The sequence below is a fragment of the Perognathus longimembris genome, chromosome 6 (assembly GCF_023159225.1).
Source record: "Perognathus longimembris pacificus isolate PPM17 chromosome 6, ASM2315922v1, whole genome shotgun sequence".
Classification (NCBI taxonomy): domain Eukaryota; kingdom Metazoa; phylum Chordata; class Mammalia; order Rodentia; family Heteromyidae; genus Perognathus; species Perognathus longimembris.
In genome coordinates, this window is record NC_063166.1 from 83,313,572 (window position 1) to 83,333,402 (window position 19,831).

The window sequence follows — 19,831 nt, forward strand, 5'->3', positions numbered from 1 at the left end:
AACTGGAAGTGAACCAAGGCTCCACCAGCGCGAACTGAGTTACTTTCTTCATGGTCTTGGGTTCCAGGTCCTGAGAGCCTCTCAACTTCGCCAAGGTGGGAAAGGGAAGCTGAGGAACTGCCCAGCTGATACTTTGATTATTTTTTAAATAATTTTTTTCACCCTAGTTTGGCTGGGTGCCCCGTCTCACGGGGCCCCAAACTTATTTTAAAAACCGCCACCCTGTTATGGGCATGCGCAACTGCCTCCACGGCAATAATATGTCAGGACAACACGATATCCCCCCTGAGGACGGCGAGCAGCCCGAGCAGGAACCTTTGGAAGCCCCAGGGGCAGCTGCCCCCGGTGCTGGGCCTGGCCCAGCCGAAGAGATGGACGCCCAATCGCCTCCCAATGAGCCCGTCTCCATCCAGATCAATGGCGAGGCCAGTGGACCCCCTGATGTCTCCGGGGACCCCTACCAGGGCCTCAGCCCGACCTTCGAGGAAGCTGGAGCCAGCGGGGGCTACAGCCCCCCTCCTGAGGAAGCCATGCCCTTCGAGGTCGACCAGCCCACCGTGGGAGGCTTCTGGCCCGCACTGGAAGAGTCTGGATCCCCTGGGGCTGGAGCAGGCCTCCAGGCCCTCAGCCCCCCATTCGTGGAGCCCGGAGCCTTGGTTGAGGCGCAGCCAGGCCTGGGAGGATACAGCCCTCCACCCGAAGAAGCTATGCCGTTCGAGTTTGACCAGCTTGCCCCGGGAAGCGGTGGCCAGCCCCTCTTGCAGGTCGCCGACCTTGCCCCCGGCGGGCCAGGGGTCCCTGGAGCTCCTCCCGCGGAGCCCCAAGTCCTCGGGCCCGCGAGCGCTGCCTCCGGGGGAGACTACAGCCCTCCCCCCGAGGAGGCTATGCCATTCGAGCTCGGCGGAGAAGGGTCTGGAAGCGACAGCCCACCGCCCGGGCTCCCCCGAATGCTCCCGCAAGTCGGTGGTGGCAGCCACTTCCAGGCCGTCGCGGTCCAGGAGGCGATCTGCTTCCCTCCCGCCGCAAACGCGCCTCCGCTCGGGATCCGGGGCGCCATCGGCAGCCCATCCCGCGAGGCAGTCAGATTTCCTCCCAGCGACCAGCGCGCCAGCCCCCCGATTGAGATCACTGGACCCCCGCTCGAGATTGGCAGCGCCCCCGTTGGGGTCGACGACGCTCCTGTCAACATGGACAGCCCCCCAATCGCAGATGACGGCCCGCCCCCTGAAGTCTCGGGAGCCCCAGATAAGAGAGCGCGAGCGCAGAGACCCCCAGTTGAGGGAGAAGCGGCGGAGATGGAAGGACGCGCAGCCTCCGCCGCTGCGGAGGAAGGAGAAGTCCCCCCTCCGGGAGACGGATCCCCTCCCGGCGCCGGAGGAGCCCCAGCCGACGCCGAAGTCGAGGCCGCCCCTGCAGCCGAAGCCGAGCCCGATGACGCGGGAGCAGCCCCAGCCGCCCCAGCCGAGCCCGATGCGGGAGCAGCCCCGGCCGAGCCAGTCGCCCCAGCCGCCCCAGCCGCCCCGGCCGAGCCAGCCACCCCGGCCGAGCCCGAAGCCAGCGCCGGAGCCCCTGCTGCCGCCGCCGCCGCAGCCGAGCCCGAAGCCCAGGGAGCCCGAGCCGCCCGAGGAGCCCCTGCCGCCCGGGTGGCTGCCGGAGCCCGCGGAGGCCCGGCAGAGCCCGCAGATCCTGGCCAGCGGGCAGCCCCTGCCGCTCGAGCCGATCTCCGTGCTCAGGGCGCCCCTGCCGCCCGAGCCGAGCCTGAAGGCGCCGGGGCAGCCCCAGCCGCAGCCCAGCCTCCGGCGGCCAGGGCAGCCCCCGTCGCCACGGCCAATCCGGGCGCCAATCCGGGCGCCAATCCCGGCGCCCGGGGAGCCCGAGTCGCCCCGGCGGCCGCGCTTGCTCCCTCGCCTGTTCCCGTGGTCCGGACGGCTGCCTTCCGCTCAGCCTCCGCCACCCCATCCTGCCGGGCCGTCCGCCCAGCCTTCGCGGCCCCGGCCTCCGGGGGCCCCCGTCACCTCCACCTCCTTAGGCCCCCCAGCCCCGAGATCCAGGCTGCTGACCCGCCTACTCCGCGGCCTACTCGGGCGGCCAGCGCCTGGAGAAGCAAGTCCGACCGCGGCCGATCCCGGGTCAAATACCTGGAGCAGTATCTCAGCGACTCCTCCAGCGAAGAGTCGGAGCACAAGACCTTCGGCTGCTTCCAGTGGTGGCACCACCGAAGCAAGCCCCGCAAGTCCCTCACGGAGCGTAACTTGCTCCGCAACTTCCTCGTGCAATCTTTCGGAACCTGCTTCTGCGGCTGCGAGAACCCGGACCACTCAGGCCGGAGCCCCAGCAAGGCCAAGAATGACATGGTGGAGGAGAGGCTCCGCCAGATGCGCAAAGAAGCCATCGAGATGCGCACCCAGAGGTTCCCAGACAAGCGTGGCCGGCGCTTCGACCAACTCCAGGAGGAGAAGGATTATATGTGTACGCACCGCTTGCTGCTTCTAGGTAATAGGGCGGCCTCTGTCCACGGCAGAGGAGCCGCCAGGAAGCCCGGGGAGGTGGTGGCTGGGGTGCCTGGCGGGGCTGGGGCGGAGGGGGGGGGGGTCGGTAACGGAGGGGAGAGCCTGCTGGAAGTGGAAGGGAGGGACCCCTATGTATGCCCCGGGTGGGGGAGGGGGCCTTGGGAAAGGTTCGGGTGGCGAAGTGTGTGCCCTTTAGGGAGAAAAGTGGTGCCGAGCGACACTGAGGGTCGTTACCGGCTGGAGGCCAGCGCCAGCGCCAGCCGCCGTAAGCTGGACAGGCGAGGGCTTCAGGTGAGCCAGGAACGGCCGGGAGGGGCCCCGGGGCTCCCCTGGCTACGTTGGCTGGGGCCGCGGTGGGCTGGGGCCATTGGGGAACGCGCGCCCCCCCGCCTCGCCTTAGCACGGCTGCTTGGACTCAGACAGCTTGTCGTTGGTGTATGTTGGTGTTCACATCGTGTCCGCCTGTGCATGATCTGCTCAAGTCATCCCTGGCACCCCAGACTACCCGCCGATTGTGTACTTGTACTGGGAAATGGGCTGTCTTGTGATTTGCGCCATGGCGCGGGGGGTAAACTTCGGTGTTGGCGCACTCCACGGTACCTGTGCGCGGGCGCTCTGCAGCGAGCAGAGCGAAAACGCGCAGGGAAAGGTGGCGGGGCATCCTGGGTAATTGGCTGGGCTGCAGGCGGGTGGGGGTGGGGGGAGAGGGCCTCTGCCGCGGGCCTCCATAACCTTTTTCCTGTGTGTCTTTCTCTCTTTTTCCCTTTGCGCTAAGCGTTTCCTCACTTCTCATTCGCTCGCCAAACCCTCCCGCCTTTTCCGTTGAAAAACCAGACCCACAGGTATCTGGGGCTTTGGGGCTGCACACACACGGCTTGGTATTCTTCTGCACACACTCGGCCCTACCTGGAGGGAGGGTGGAGGGGGAGGGGAACACAAGCACCTTCTGCCAATCCCGAGCCCAAGGCCACACGGGATTGGTTCCCAGGGGGGGCGTGGCTATGTGTTAAAAAACATGAAATGATTTTCTTCCCTAGCGAAGAGCTGGAGGTAAGCCAATCATTTACCCTTTTACAAAGAATGCAGCAACAGGGGCTTGGTTTACAAAGATGGGAGTTATGTGTTACATGTCATTTTTAGGATTGAAATGCAATAAAAATTACATGCCTATTCTCTTAAGTATGTGGACAGTGTAGGCAAAATGTGAAATATGCCAGTGTTTACATGTGAATCTTTTCCAAGCAGCTTTAGCTGGTGGCAGAGAGGCCTAAAGGTAAGATCTTTGGATACACACATAAATAAATAAATAAATAAATAAATAAATAATAAAATCTTGTAATTAAGATTGAATGAATGATATGCTAATCCCCTCCCATCTACCTTTCCCCCTCTCTCCTGGGCCCCTCCTCCATAGCGCCTCCCCTCACTCCACAGCAAAGCCCCCCCCCATACATACACACCCCTCCAGACTCAAACCTTGCCATTAACTCTCCTTGCCACAGTCAATTAAAGCAGCAGGTAACACCAGTCTGCCTATTCTCCTAGACATTTCAAGGGATTTCAAGATCACACTTTCTAAGGCTGCGTTGCTTTTATTAAATATTTCATAATACCGAGTGGTTTTTATGAATAACATGATTGACATGGCCCTGCTGTTGTGAAGTGCCTCCCACCACTGACAGTTTTAAGATGTGATGGTCATTTTATGTATGCCTGCCTGGGGTGGAAATGGGGTGAACATTACCATTACCACTTACCCCCCCCCTAAAAAAAAAGGAGATTTCTTAATTTGAAATGCCTCAACTACACTGAAGCCCCAGAACCTTACATGACAGTGTCTGGGTTCTCTGGAGATAACTGATTTTGCTATAAGAGACCCTCTCAATAGTCCAGAGTTAGCTGTGGAAGGCAAAAGGGGGGGGGGAGGGGGACAACTAACAGGAGACTTAAGTGGAGGTGCGCATATGTGATCCTAGTTGACCTTTCCATGCTGGGGCCTTCTCTGAGAAATGAAGCTTTCCCAGCCCACGGCTTGGGCCTCATACATGACCAAGGAAGGGGGTGTTGTGGAGGGCTATGCCACTGATTATGCAACACTGCATCCACTGGCAGACTCCACATCTGGGGCTAGGATTTAAGGATATGAGGAATTCCTTGCAGCCCCTTGATTTGTCTCCAGGGCTGGAGGGGGGGGGGGGTGGTGGTGGTGCAGAATTCCTTTAAGAAAAGGAAATTTGATAGGGACCTTTGCCCCTGTCCTAGCTTTACCCCTTGGGTGTCGGGAGTCAGGCGTACTTGGATACAGCTTGTCTACAAGGCAGGCTGATAAGCCCTGGCACAAACCTGAGCTAAGATGGCCGCCGGTGGAACCTGCTTCCTGAAACTGTAGCAATGCAGCTTGTAAAACCAGGCCTTGCTGAAGTGACAGGACAGGAATCCCACCTGGGCCTCCCTCCACCAAGCACCTATACTATCTGGCTAGATGTCCATGCATTCTTAGCACTGCAAATGCAGACCAGCTAGGATCTGGCTTTCAGTTTGTGGCACGAAGCTTCATCTGTTGCTTTAAAGAGTGTGTGTGTGTGTGTGTGTGTGTGTGTATACACACACACTGTTCTTATTGCCCAGACATCTCAGTCCCACTACTGAATAGCATGAAAAGCTAGGAATGTTAGTAAACCGATAACAATTAGACAATAACATGAATAAAATTCTAAAATATTTAGAGTTAAAGCCTTTTTCTTTTTCTTTTTTTTTTAAACACTATCCAGTCATCAACTATTTCCCTGTGCCTTTTAGCCCATTACAGATTTTTAAAAGAAAAACAATTTTTTGAATCCTCATTTAAGAACTAAAGAGAGCTACTAATTGAAAGTTATTTTAGTATGTACTATATTTATTAAATCAATGCAGGCAAACACTAAATACTGGCCAGTATGCTTTGACATTGTTTACACAGTGAATCATGATTAATTGTAGGACAAGGTATTTATACCACCAAGTGCTCCTGCAAAAGTGTTGTTCTTTTTCCTTTTACTTTTTTTTTTAATTTCCATTTCAGCCATTTTTCTGCATTCAGAATGCCTCCACTGAACTGCTCGGGGCAACGGCATGAGAATGGCTTATCAGGCCCAACAACATTTTAGAATTAAGAAATACCTTAATTATTTTCCCAATACTAGGTTAAAGGCTCACATTCCCCAGAACCCTTTTAAAATATAATTTTCCCTAGATTTCTCTTTTTAAAAAAAACAACGCAAGCAAACATTTTCTCCACATTTGTCCATATCATCAACCATGAAAAACTGTTATTCAGCAGAGAGAATGAAACTCATTTCCCTTCTGTCTATCCCCTCCTGACCTGAAAGGGTCAATCTTACTGCTCTCGATTTCTAGTGAGCAGTAATGATGACAGCGTGTTTGCATTGCATCTTACATCTTCCTATCTACTTCACATTTGTACTTTGAAATAGTTCTGGGCAATAAAAACATGATGGGACCAAATCCATTTCATAAGCCAAAAACTCTAGAGATTAAATATCAGGGTTTGTTGTTGTTGCTGCTCAAAGAAGGCAAGGTAAGTGAGAGATCTCAGGTTTCACATTAAGATAAGATAATGCTTTCCCAAAGCATGGCAAAAAGAAGTGATGTGGCAGTGTGTGCATGATTATCTATCACAGACTTACTGTGTGCTCTTAAAATCCCTTGTCAAATGACAGGTGTCTAACCGTCTGCTGCTTTCTGAGTTGCAGCTCGATACCGACAGATCACTGGTTATAAATGTCCATCTAGTGCACATCAGATGTGAGCTCCCCATTTCTGGGGTACCTGTCATTGCTATGGTGATATTTAATCCCCACATTTGTTTTAACCCCTCTGCCAGCAATGCAGCAATGCTACCTTAGTTTATTTGTTGGGTTTTTTTTCTTTTTCTTTTTAAATGTGTTTTATTTACAGACTTTTTTTTTAACTTTCCAGTTTTTTTCTCCTTCCTCAGGTTCCCAATAATAATAGTAGTAACAATGATAAAAATACAGTTGCTTTTATGCAGAACTCCCTGCAACATGCAGTGTTAGTTACAATGTTGGCCCTGATTTAGTGACACTGTTGAAACTGCTCAGTATTCCTCAGTCTATGTGTGGTTTTAAGTGATCCTTACTTTTACTTCAGGACTCATTTTCATTTTCTATTTAGCAAGAATCAGTGCATGGCCTTGAAGATTACCTTTAACTTTTATGCTGGAAAGTTTATATTAAGCAAAAATAAATTTCATTTGGGAGAAAATAATTTAATAGAGCTAGACCTGACATTCCCAATACCAAACATGCCCTTTCTTTGTAGAGTCAGTCCCTGCCCCCAACAACAACAACTACCTCCAGATAAAAAACCTTTTGGAAGATGCACACATACAAGTGGAGACTGGTTTCTAAACTTATTACTTTTTTTCCTAACCAGTGGCAAAAATGAGGTTCCTCCCAAACCAGCCTGCCCCTCCCTTCTCCATCTAGGGTTTTAATGAATGCTGAGTTAACATGCCATTTTCCCATTTTAAAATCAGATTTCTCAGGAAGCACTGAAGCTAGAAACTAAAAAGGACATGGCCATTTGGTGCACTGTAGGATCCTCACCATGAAAACCCAAAGGCAGTGACCCATCCGATTAACCATTGTGGGCATTACTGGTGCTTCCTAACAGCCTACTCTTCACAGATTCCACTCAGCTCCACTGTGTAGGGCTCCTGTTCCCACCACGTTCCTACATTCCTCCTCTGACACGTGCGCACCCCAACGATGGGATGGAGGTCTGGGCACAGCCTGTGTTTGGATGTGCTCCTGAAGACCCTGCCAATCCATACGAAGACAAGTGGGCTTCCACCAAGCATTGGAGGATGTCCCCTTGAATGAGGAAGGGAAGGGAATGTTCCAGAAGACTGAGGAAGAGATATTTTTCCCCCTCAATTCCCTTAAATAGAGATCCAGATGCTAGAAGTGAAGTTACATCCCCAAGCTCTTAATAAACCTTTCAATGGCCACTCCCTGCCCAGCGTCTGGTGCCCCTCCCCCAACAAACATTAAGTATTTGTAGAAGTTTTCTTTTCCGTTGTGGTTTTTTTTTTTAACCCTCCCTGGGGTTTGCTTTTGTTTCCTCATTTCAGAGTGCACTGTTTGTACACATTTTATAATCAGAGGTCAATTCTAGCAGTAAACACGTGACACCTTGCCAAATTTGTGGTAGTGTGAAGTCATCCTCAAGTATATTTATCCCAAAAAAATATCACCTATGGCCCCCTTCTCCCTGCCCTCCTCTCCTTTCTCCTTTTATTACCTCCTATCTGTTAATCAATGTAATCACTGTGACTTATGTGATTATGTAATAACTGTGGTTATTACACATGTTGTTGCTGTTGTTGTTGTTTTTAAAAAGTGTCTTTAGTTTCCTAGTCAACAGCTACATGGTGAAGCAAGCCAGCAGGAGAAAACTGAAGAGGACAAGGAAGAGAAAAAGGTAGGGACCCACACCAAACTCACGCTTGCCTTCTAATTAATGTTGCTCCTCACAGTTGATGGAGACAGGACACACATACCGTTCAAGTCAGAACTATGGGAGCAGCTGTGTACATGGAACCACAGGGGCCTGTAACCAGGGAAGAAGGTTAGGCCAGCCATTAGTGACACAACAATGAAATCCAGCCAGTGGGCCTACCCCGTACTTCACTTAGAGGTACAATGCCAAATTGCATTGCGGGGTAAGGTGCTACACCTCAGGAGAATTCACTCGTATTTTGACTTGTAGAGCTCCGCCCACAGAACTTGACTATTAGGCTCCTACTAAATGCTTTTTTTTTGAGAATTCCCTTTGGGGTGAGGAGAGAGGTATAAAGATACTATAAATTGTTAACCAATCTTCCATGTATTATGAGTCAGTCAGTGTTTCTGACATTGTCACACACATTTTATGTGTGGTGCCGAGTTTAAACTTTCCCTAACGAGTTGCTAATGGGAAGGGGAGGCACTGGTGCAGCTCCCTGCAAGCAGAAGGCACAAGATTGTGTCTCCTGGCTTACCTGGCCCTTACCCCCCTTCAGATCCAAACAACATACCTCTCTCCTCGTCCTGTGCTGTACAGTTTGCCTCACAGCAAACTGATTGCTGATGTGTGAATTACTGTGAAGCTATTCTTACAGGGAGTCTTCAGTCAGGTAAGTTGGAAACTGAGTTTTGGGGGTTATTTATTTTATTAAAAAAACACAACAATCCCAATAATTCTTTCAAGGACACATGAAAACAAAGTCAGGCATTTGGGATAAGAGTCCAGGACCCAAGCAAAGTGTCCTGGCAGGGCTTGGCCAAAAGGAAATGGATGCAGAAGTCCGACAGCTTAGCTGTCCATCTGCAGCCCACCACCAAGGTGTCTGGTAACCATGTCTAAGTCTTAGTTTCTAAAGCTTGAAGAGGAGCCAGTGGGTCCCATTGCCACAAAACAAAATAGAAACAAAAATCCTTGCAACATATGTCAGGCACTGAAGGATGCTAAGGTAGGAAGTATGGAGGTTTGTGGATGGTTGGGACCCCTGAAACATGTCCTTTCTAACAAGCACCATCTTTACTCTGCAGTTACCCACGGGAGCTCCTAAGTGTCCATGGGGTGTGAGCAGAAAGAAGCCTGCAGCTTCTTAAAGGAAGGCCTCCTTTGTAGTTAGACCCTGGGGCCAGCATTGTTTTTTGAGCCTGTATTTATTTGGGCTTTTGAAGTCTTCCAAAGCTTCTATGTTAATTCCGCGTATTTTTCCCCTTTGGCTCTCTAGTAGACCTAGAAGAGGCCTAATTAACTTACCATTAAATTCCTGTTGGTCATTCAGAGCATCCTGCCCCCCACCCACCCCCCACCCCAATGTGTAAACGGCTGCTTGTAGAAGCGCCCAGGGATGGGGAAGATGAGCTGATATTTCAGGTGGCCACTAGATGGTGAGACAGCCTAAGGCACGAAAACGTGCCACCCATTGTAGTACAGAGGAGAGGGGACAGAACGGGCCAGCCAGGAGGGGGTCCCCACCTCCCTCCCTCCCCTGCGGCCCCGCCTGCAGGGAGCCCAGACACCCCCCAAAGCCATCGTCACACCCGCTTTTTTTTTTTTTAAGCTATGAGGTTTCCCTGTTAGCTGCGAGGTGAGATTTTAGGTGCATTTTGAGGGGCTCTGGTCACAATGGGGTTCTCCAGGTAGCTCCAGTGACATTGCACCCCGGAGGGGGGGCCGTCCTGCCTGCCTTCACCTCCTGATGTTACACACATGCACACATAATTACACATGCACACTCTTACACTACACACATCCTTGTGTGTGCACTCTCACACATACACATACTTACACATGTGCACACTCATGCATACACACATCCTTACACGTGCACACTCACACATGTGCACACTCTTACACTACACACATCCTTATGTGTGCACTCTCATACATACACATACTTACACATGTGCACACTCATGCATACACATCCTTACATGTGCACATTCTTACACTACACACATCCTTACACATGCACAACTCTCACACATGCACACACATACACATACATGTGCACACAGGCTTACACATACACACACTCTTACACACACGCATCCTTACACATGCACATAGGCTTGTACATATGCACTTTATATACATTTGCATACAACTTACATATACACAATTGCCCTTACACATATACACATTCACACACTTACACATATATACTCACACTTATGCATACACATACCCTTACACATATGCACACAAACTTACACATCATACACACATACATACACAATACCCTTACACATACACACGTTTACACATATGTACTTATACACTCTTACATATACACACATATACTTACACAATACCCTTAGACACACTTTTATACATACACTTATGCATATATACTCTTATACTTATGCATACACATACTCTTACACGCGTGCATTACACACATATTTACATATACATACATACCCTTATACATGCACACATGTTTACACATACATATTAGTGTATACACACTTACAGGCAAGGTCACAGGTCTTGTACTTGGTCTTTGATAAATTGTTCCTATACCCTCTAAGGTAGATTCTATAATAGATACCTCTTAATCAAGAGAAAATGAAATCATTTGTTCTAATTTTTTTTTTTTGGCCAGTCCTGGGCCTTGAACTCAGGGCCTGAGCACTGTCCTTGGCTTCTTTTTGCTCAAGGCTAGCGCTCTACCACTTGAGCCACAGCGCCCCTTCTGGCCATTTTCTATATATGTGGTGCTGGGGAATCAAACCCAGGGCTTCATGTATATGAGGCAAGCACTCTTGCCACTAGGCCACAATCACAGCCCCTTTGTTCTATTTTTTTCTAAACAGTGCCCCCCCTCCATTGTAGCAATTGAACCCAGGGCCTCAAGGACCCCTGCACTGTACAACTAAGTTATACTCCCAGCTCCTAATTTTTCTCAAAACAAAGATCTTTTTTTTTTTCTTTTTTCCCCCATGAGAGAGTTTGAAGTTTGTGCCTCTTAAGTTCATTGCAAAGGCCAGGAAATAAAAATAAACTAAGGCAATAACTATTCTCCATTCCAAACAAGCACAAACTATTTAAACACTTAGCTTTGACTACTAGGATTACTTTAGAGTGATGGGGTAGAAACAGACCAGTAGTTTGGCAAGTTATATCCTAGATGTGAAATTAAAAAGTACTGGAAATCAAGACTTGTCAGCACGCTAGCGTGCTCAGCTCCAGGCTCCTAAGCAAAGTGGCCCTTCCGTCTCCTATCTCCTTACTGCACAATCCTAGAAATCACTCAAGGCAAAACCTTTCAGAATGTTGATTTTGATATTTTGCCTGGGACCAACTTCTTTCCAAGGAAATGCTTAGAAGACTCAGCAGAACCCAAAAAAACAAATGCCAGATGTTAGGGGGACTTTTTTTTTAAAAGGTAGCTTGCCAGAAAACTTCTAGCTATTAGTAATTAAGCATTAACGTGATTTTAGTTCTTGCCTTCTAGCTGTAGGAAGGAAGTCACCCAAGAGAATTTTTGTTTTGCCATACAAATGGCTAGGGCAAGATTTAAGATGGACGCTTGGGAGCCCTCCCGTGTTCACTGGGGAATATTTGGACATGTCTCTGATGGGTCCTAGTCACTCTTAAACACTCTTAGTGAATCTCCTATCCTGATTTGAGATTTCAAGCTTAGCATGATTTTTCTGTGTTGCCTCCTCCCTATGTTGCTCCAATGAAGGAGACTCTACCAATGGGGGGGGGCGGAGCCCCAACTTTGGGGATGGGACCTAGGATAATGGAGAGAGCAGTGGTTTAGAGGGGGTGGGTGAACAGAGGTCTCCTTCCTAGGACCTTGACCGATACCAGCACTTTATTCCAGGAGCCCATGCTTTTGCCAAGTGTGACATTGAGAAAAGGCTTTGCCTTCAAAGAGTGGATGAGACAAGGTTGAATCTTGTGATTATTCTGCCATCTCTGAGGTTCTGCCATGGTCGGAGGAGGGGGCTAAATTTGCTAGGTTATCTCACAGGAAGCCAAGGCATGTTTCTCTGTTGGACTTCATGCACAGGCAAACAGACTCCCCAGGTAGGGAGAGGCAGGCACAGGTAGGACTTGAGAGACAAGGGAGAAACCGGGATCAATGCAGCCATGGTGGCCACGTAGACCTGCTCAGATGGGCGGGTGGGCCAGGCCCCCTCACCCCTGAGTGCAGCTATTATAGTAGCTGCAGGCGGGGAGCTGGGTCTGCAGGAAGAGGAGGGGTCATCAAAGTTTGCCAAACTTACAAATGGGAGGAGGACAGAAATCAGCCGCCTCCCCCCACCCCAGGAATTTCACCTGCTTTTCTTCTTTCTCATTTTAATTCCTTCTCCCCTCCCTCCCTCCCTTCCCCTTTTCTATCTCCTGAGATTAAAAAGAAAAAAAAGAATCCTTATTTGAGGGGGCTTTCTAAGTAGGAACTTGCCTATGTTTACTTATTTCTAAAGGGAAGTAAGTGTGAAGACCACCCTTTTGGGCTGGCAAGTGGGAACAATAAGAAAGAGCAGAGCTGTTCACAACTGGCTGGCAGGTGGCGCTAGGCCTTTACAATTGAGAGACAGGCTCTCAATTCTGCCTGCAGCTGCCTGAGGCAGAACTGCAGCCCCCTCCCTCAATTCCCCTTTTGCTTCCCAGGGATGCCTCCCTATCCCCTAAGACCCAGGGGTATTTTTTTTTTAAGGCTTTCACTTAAGCAATTGATAGAGGACAAATCCTCACTTTGTCCAGTGGCTCTGTAGACCTTGCCCGGGGCAGGAAAACACCGTGGGCACAACCTCCACGCTGCCGGGGTCATCTCCAGATTCACCGTGGGCTCTGGTTCTGAAAGGAACCAGTTCTGGAAAAACGTCTTTGGCTCTTAGGTCCCTGTCTAACTCTTCTAGAAAAGAGAGGGGTGCTGTTCTTACTCTGAAACTGTTTAACTCTCTGAGAGAACGTTTTCAGTAGAGGTTTGGCATCCCTCCTCAGGGCTCTCCCTGCCTGAAACTTTTGAATGTGCCCATTCCAAAATGGCAGCCTGCATAGGAAATTACAGGGTGGGGCCATCTTTTGTCCTCTGGCAAACAACCCCTGAGTCTTCACAAGAGGTCATCCTTTTGATCGGGGTTGTGGGGGCTTCTCCCAGGGGTACAGAGTCCTCTGGTAGGAACTTCTGTACCCTCTGCTAGCCTTTCCCATCCCTCCCTCGCTTCACGTTGACAAGTCCAAGGGATTGAATGGTAGATAGGAAGTCAGGCACACACCTCCCCAATCTACTAGGGGATAACCTGTCCATTGTCTCTGGAGGATTCAGTGAAGCGTTTTTCTTTTTTCTCTCCTGCTCCCAGGCTCCTGCTTTGTGGCCCCCTATGCTAGGCCAGGCCCCTGCCCCAGGTGTGGGAGGGGACACAGGCGGGCAGGTGGGAACTGGGCAGTGGTGTTCATTCCCAGCAGAGGTCAGCAGAGAGCTCTAAATGGCTGGGCCTGCTTGTAGAATTCTCTAGACCAAATGCAGGGGGAAACACACCAGCTTTCATTTTCTGACGAGAGAGGGGGTCCTTGGTTGAGGTTTCATTCTGTCTTAGGTCCCTGGGGGGGCTTAGATTTTCGGGGATCTGTGATCTTTTTCTCCATGGGTTTCTTTGCCAGCCCCCCCTTCACCCCGCACTCCCCAAACACAGAAGTCCTGCTCCACGCGGGACCACACCCTGTCAGGTCTCCCTGGTGGGGCCCGGCAGCCCCAGCCCCGTCCGGCTTCCCACAGGACTTGGAACCTCTGCCCCACTCTTGACCTGGCTCTTTTTCTTCTAGAAGTTGTACTTACTGTTAAAATGATATTATAACCAGCCAGGAAATCCCCCCACCCTGCCCTCATCCTGCCGCGCTTTTCTTTCTCCTTATCACCTCCTGTATGGATATTTTTAAGGGGTATTCATAAACCACGGTGTTCAGACAATTCTCTTTTAACAACCCCTCCACCCTGCCCCCACCCAGGGCACGGCGGTTTCCCACTTGCCCCTCGTTGACCGTGTCCTCTGCATAGTTCTGCAGCTTGTTCCGTCCTTGCAGCGGGGTGGGGAAGCGGGGAACGAATCTGAAGTCCTTTCCTGTGTTCCTTTCCTTCTGCACTTTTGAAATCTCAGAGTCCTTGTGAACCACTCCTAAGTTCAATTATGCCCTTTAGTTAGTTCTTCCTTGTGTTTTGAGAGAAAGAGAACATGAGAGAAGGAAAGAGGGAGGAAAAGAACAAAAGGAGAAGGAAACAGAAGAAATAAAAATGAAGGAGAAAAAGAGAAGGAAGAAATTAAAGAGAAAAAAGTGCCCTTGCCAAGTTTAGCTCTATACACGGGATGGGGTCCCTACCCTCTGGAAACTTCCAGCTGGAAGAGGATCATGTTGCCAGTAATTACAGCTGCACTTAGCTAGAATGGAAGCCTGCCAGAGAGCTGCGGGCCAGCCCAGCAGAGCTGGCGAGGGAGAGGAGAGAAAGCAGGCCCAGAAGGTAGGCAAGGCCTTTAGTCAAGGACCACCACCCAGGACCCCCACCCCGAGATTCCAGTAGCCACCAGGGACCTCTGGCCACCCTTCCCCTCTTTGCCTTCTTATCTATAGTGTGCTCCCTTTGTTTCTCCAATGTCTCCCAATTTTTGTTTTTACTTCGAAATTAGGAACACCTCCCAACATGCGCAGCGCACACGCACATGCACGCACACATACACACACGCTCACATAAAACCTGATTTTGCAAGTGTTTTCACATGCCTGTCCCACTTAATGGGTTAGTATTGTTTTAAGTAATTTGGCACACAATGGACCTTCTCATCCTTCAAAAAACAAAAAAAAAAAAATCCTACGTGCGGCCTTTCATTCAATAATCATCCAGAACAAAACAAAACGAAGCCTAAAGTTAAAAGCAAACCCTGTACATTAAGTATACATCTCAGAAGTTGAGGAAATCCTTAGGAATTTGCAGGCTGATATCTTGGAGAAGTTGGCTCCAGCCAGACTCCATATAAGCCTTGTGGACTCCTTTTTTTTTCCTTTCCTTCCTTTTTTTTCCCTACCCCACCCCCTTTGAAAAACAAGTTTTATTCTCTTGGGGTAGTTCATTAGAGAAGGAAGACAATTCTATTCAGTAAGGAAGGGCGAGGGGAAGAGAAAGGAGGGATTAGCAGGAGACTGGAGACATGATTGATGGCTCTGTAGTGCTGGGGTCAGGGCAGGGACCTGAAAGACATCCTAGGGAGAAGCAAATCTTGTGAGCAAGACTTTCAGCTTTCTGGTCTTGGGGGTGGGTATTCCCTTAGCTGCCTCACTGTGTCCTATACTTCATTCATCAACTGCAAACAATAAAAATCCTGCCCTCATTGATTGTTCTAGGACCTAGGACTCCTTTCTCCCAAATTGGGAATGGGCTTGTTCTCACCCTCAAGCCAGAAAAAGTTTTCTTCCCTCCACAGCCAGTGCTAAGAGTAGAAATGTGTTGCAAATTGATTGGAGCCAAATTTGTATTGCTTTGAGGCAGCAAAATGGCTGATTTTAGGGGGCTTGGGAGGGGGAGGTGCACCACACAATTGCAGTTCACACCACAAGTGCGGTCATACAATGGGCCTTCTGTGACATTTGGGAATTACTGGGGATTGGTGGGTCATGGTAGTTCTTCAGGAAGGAAGAAAGAAAGATTGTTGGGAAGTGTTTTCATGGAAATTTAGCAAAAAATGACATGCCTGATTTAGAATAAGAGTTACTCCCTCATGGTTCCCAAATGAAAACAGTGTCACGAATTAATTTTTCAGATTTTTTTTTTTTGACCATGGGCAGATGTGAGGTTCATCTCGCACTTGGGTTATGTTCCACTTGGCAAACAGCATGGAAGGCCCAGTCAGTGGGCCACAGGCACCCATTTCCCTTCACTGTTAAGTTCTTCTCCTCCGTTTTCGGTTACCTCCTATGTCAAGTAGTCTTCTTTCCTTCCCTAGCAGCACCTCTAAGCACGCACTAGCTGCTCCCTGCCTGCCGCGCCTCTCAAGATGAGCGAGTCCCTTGCCGGTCGGTGAGTTTGCCTTCATTTGGGCATTTTCATTCATTCATTCATTCATTCCTGCAGTAGGCACGTACTAATCGCATAATATGTGCCCTTCCCTACCAGGAAGACAAAGGTCTAAGACATGGCCATCTCCTTGATGATCTTATCAATGAACACAAACCCAGGTCCTTAGCCATAGTGGAACGTTTATTTCTCCTAGGGGTTTACGTAGACAGGACATACGGCAATTAAAAGACAATGGGAGATTGTTAAAACACCCAGTTGCTACAACCTTCCAGAGTTCTCCACTCCACTTGAGCAAAGCAAATGAAGCTTATGTGAAACGATGTGAGTGTAGAAAATCAGAAAGGCCTGCTTGGGTCAAAACATTTGTAACCATGCCTAGAAGTTTGACAGGCACAACCATGCCGTTTCCAGGCCAGTCTGACACTAAGTCCTTTCACAGTAGCCAAGAACCTTGTCTAGTCATGAGGTAGGCCTTGCTGTTGCTAGTGTGTCTGTCAGGTTTAGGTAGAGACGTTTCCCTTGGAAGTGTAGATCAGGTGGTCACTGGTGATGCTTCTAGAAGGATCCATGGTGGCTTGAGAATTGCCTTTGGCCAGCCTTGCTCTTTCCTGCTGCTCTGGAGCTAGATGCCTTTCAGGGCATTGCAGCACTGAAATTGTGTTCCACCTGAACTTGTCATCGTAGGTGTCAAGGATTACTAGTTTGTGATTTGCAGCAAGAGGTCCTGATGTACTGCAGTAGTGCTTTCGCCTTGCCTGTAGTCTTCTGGCCTGAGCTTCCATTGTTCATCTTGCCTCCAGTCCTCCATCTTAGATGCTGGCCTCCATCTTAGCTCTAGCCCTCCATCTTAGATGCTGGGCTTGGGCCTCTCCCTGTTCCCCCAAGTGGGTAGATATTCTGTATTCAAATATTATCATTATTTCTGAGGAAAGAGAGACAGACTTTCACTATCCATAATTTTGTGTCTTATCTTCACAAATGCCTCTTATCTACATGTTAGCCTTGGAGCGCTGAATCTTGAGTGTAGATCCCTAATGTTCAGCACCCGATTTGTGGCCTTGCCCTGTATCTTTAGAACGTGCAGATATCTAGATGTTAGAAATAAAACAAGGGAAGTTATTTTGTGTGGATGACTAAAATGAAAGAACTCCTGGCTGAGTTTCGTTCCATAATGAATAAAGGTTCGGGTTTATTAAATTTTGGCTTCTCAAGTTGCCATCTTTCAAAAAAGAAATGAAACACACAGAATTGAGTTTTCCATTCTTGGCATTCAGGGAGAAGCTGGTGGCAATTTGAGAAGTGGGGATTTGGCCCCCGGCTGCCTTACCTCCCGGCAGGTGGCTATGTTCTGTTCAGTTAATCCCATTAGCTGGCAAAGGCTTATAGGGTTACTCTTAAGGGACATTTGCATTTTAATAAAGAGCTGTGTGAGGTCAAAAAGAGGAGAGAGTTACGTTTTTAATAATGAGGTTCTTAGGAATAGGATTCTAATGGAGGCTTCGGGAGGGACGGGCTAGGGGTGCTTGCCAGTCATCTCCATTCCCCTGGGACTGCCCAGCAGCTGGGCCTTCCTCCTCTGTGATCCTGGACCCCGGGTTCTGAGAAGCAGGGTGGTGCTTCAGTCCTTCCATGTCTGGCAGCAGAGAGCCCCCTGCCCCCATTGAAGTGGCAGTCCTTAAGGTCTTTGACGTCTCCCAGCTCAGGTGGATGATGACAGTTCTCCATGTTCCTCCCGTGTCCGTGCATGCTTAGGACACAGGACAGTCAGTAAATAAAGGAGGCTTTCTTAAAAACACAATAAAAAGAATAAGGAAAGGAAGACGTATAAGGCAGGGGGTGGGGGGAGTTGGGGAGGAAGGAGCAAGGAAGGAGGAGGCCAGGCCAGCAAACAAGTGGCAAAGCGGCCCTGTGGTTTGTCTGTTGTATAAGCAGCCCTCTGACTGCCCTATGGATTTAGCCAGAGGAGAAACAGGTGTTTAGTGATTTCACACCGTAGCATAGTTACGCAGAGGTGTATTAACAACTAATGATTCCGTGGAGGGAGGCTGGATTGCCATTGTGATATTAGCATACCCTTCTAGAAACCCCGAGGCCTACTGGGGAAGCTCCCCAGTGAACTTTCCAACAGGCATGATTTTTAAGAAGGAGGAATTAAGCTAATTTTGAAAGCTCCTGACAACTTGAGTTTCTTTAAAATGTATGTAGCTGAAGGCTCAACTATTATGAATGAGTTTCTCCCATAATGCGTAGTTGCGTATGTGTCACAGAAGCTCAGGGGGAGGGGTACTTTTTGTTGTTGCTTTTCCTGTCACCCCCCCTGAAAATTGCCTTTGAGGAAGTTCTGGGATGGCTGAATAGCATTGCCACCCGACAGGATGAGAAAGACCCCTCAGTGGCGTCAAGGCCTTGATGCCCGGGGCGATTCACTGTGTGTGTAAGTTACAGCTTTGTGGCTGGCGGGCAGCAGACAGCACCGCTATTACCCAGGCAGCCTCGCGTTCCCTCCGAGCGTTAGAACTCGTTTGGATTTTATCTTCCCAGATCAGCCTTCTCCACTTCCTTCTAAATAGCTTCCTCCTCCTGTCCCCTAGTTAACTGTACAGGGAGGAAAAGGCCTCAAAGTCTCGCCAGATTGTGTGTCCCCCCCCCCCCCCCCACAGGGCCGTGTCATTAGGAAAGCGTGTGCAGAGCCGGAGGTAGCCATGGCCGGGGAAAACGGCCTCACGGGTACCTGGCAGCGGACAGGGGCGGGCTCAAAACATTGATTTTTCTCCCCTCTCCCAAGGTTAGGATTCAGCTTGGAACTCTGCTTCCAGCCAAAATTTCCATCACCAAAGGGTCAGGTTTCAGGCGGAGAAAGGACCACTTTAGCAAATAATAAGAGAAGGGAAGAGGGGGGAGGAAGAGGGTCATTCCAACAGCAGCAAAAATCAGCCCTGCCATTTCCCTGACAGCTCTTTAATTATGATGAAAGAGAAAGATCTTTGGGGTTTTTACAGAGGAGGCTTGTGGGAGGGGGCGGGGAAGGGGGCCTCTGGGAGGGACAGGGCGCAGAGCCGCTGTCGTCATGGTTGATGGATGCAAGACAAGCCTTCCTGCGGTCTGGGTACCACCAGCCAGGCCTTCACTGGGTTCACCCCGTGATTGTGCAAGGAAGCCCCTGAAGGCAAAGATGAGCAACCTGCTAGGTGCTGGCGAGATGCGCTTTGCATGTGAAGGCCGAGCCTCTCGGCTTGGTGCTCAGCCCCAGCAGGCTGGGCATCTTTCAAGTGGTCGCATCCGTTGTTAAAAATCATGTTTCCTTTCAGGTCGGGTGTGTGGGTGGGTGGGGGGGTCTGATGTGCAGGTCCAGCAGGGTCCCTGGAGAGAGGAGGGGGGGCAGCCAGCAGGCCCAGGCAGGGACGTGTCTGTGGACAGAGGACACATTCGGGGGGGGAGGAGCTGGAGACCCAGATGTTGAGAGACCAACAGCTCAGGCACGTGTCAGGAAAGGGCCCCTTTCCCTTCCTAGCCCTGGCCTTACGCAGCCCATTGGGTTGGCAGTATCTAGAAAGAAATGGAAGAGAGAGCCCTGACTCCGTCTGGGAGCTGGAAAGAGAGCCTTAGCTTCCGGATGAGACATAAAGAAAAACAATGCAAAATGCATCCCGGGCTGGGGGCAGCTGGGCATGGAGGGAACCGATAGAAAGAAAATTATATCTATCTATATGGTGCATTG

The 19,831-nt window shown here is 49.8% G+C and overlaps 1 protein-coding gene across 3 annotated transcripts in view; it reads left to right on the forward strand.

Annotated features, from left to right (window-relative positions):
* The first annotated feature begins 212 nt into the window (after nucleotides 1-212).
* The window catches only part of LOC125353923 (guanine nucleotide-binding protein G(s) subunit alpha), a 48,843-nt gene continuing 29,224 nt past the window's right edge, over nucleotides 213-19,831 (forward strand). For 2 of the 3 annotated variants that reach the window (XM_048349673.1, XM_048349674.1), the window contains exons 1-3: nucleotides 213-1,643; nucleotides 1,734-1,764; nucleotides 1,981-2,493. In XM_048349673.1, the coding sequence (XP_048205630.1) occupies nucleotides 228-1,643; nucleotides 1,734-1,764; nucleotides 1,981-2,493 (1,960 nt within the window). In that variant the 5' untranslated portion in view covers nucleotides 213-227. Of the gene's footprint in view, nucleotides 1,644-1,733; nucleotides 2,494-19,831 lie in introns of all 3 variants that reach the window. The other variant, XM_048349671.1, reaches the window with a different exon arrangement.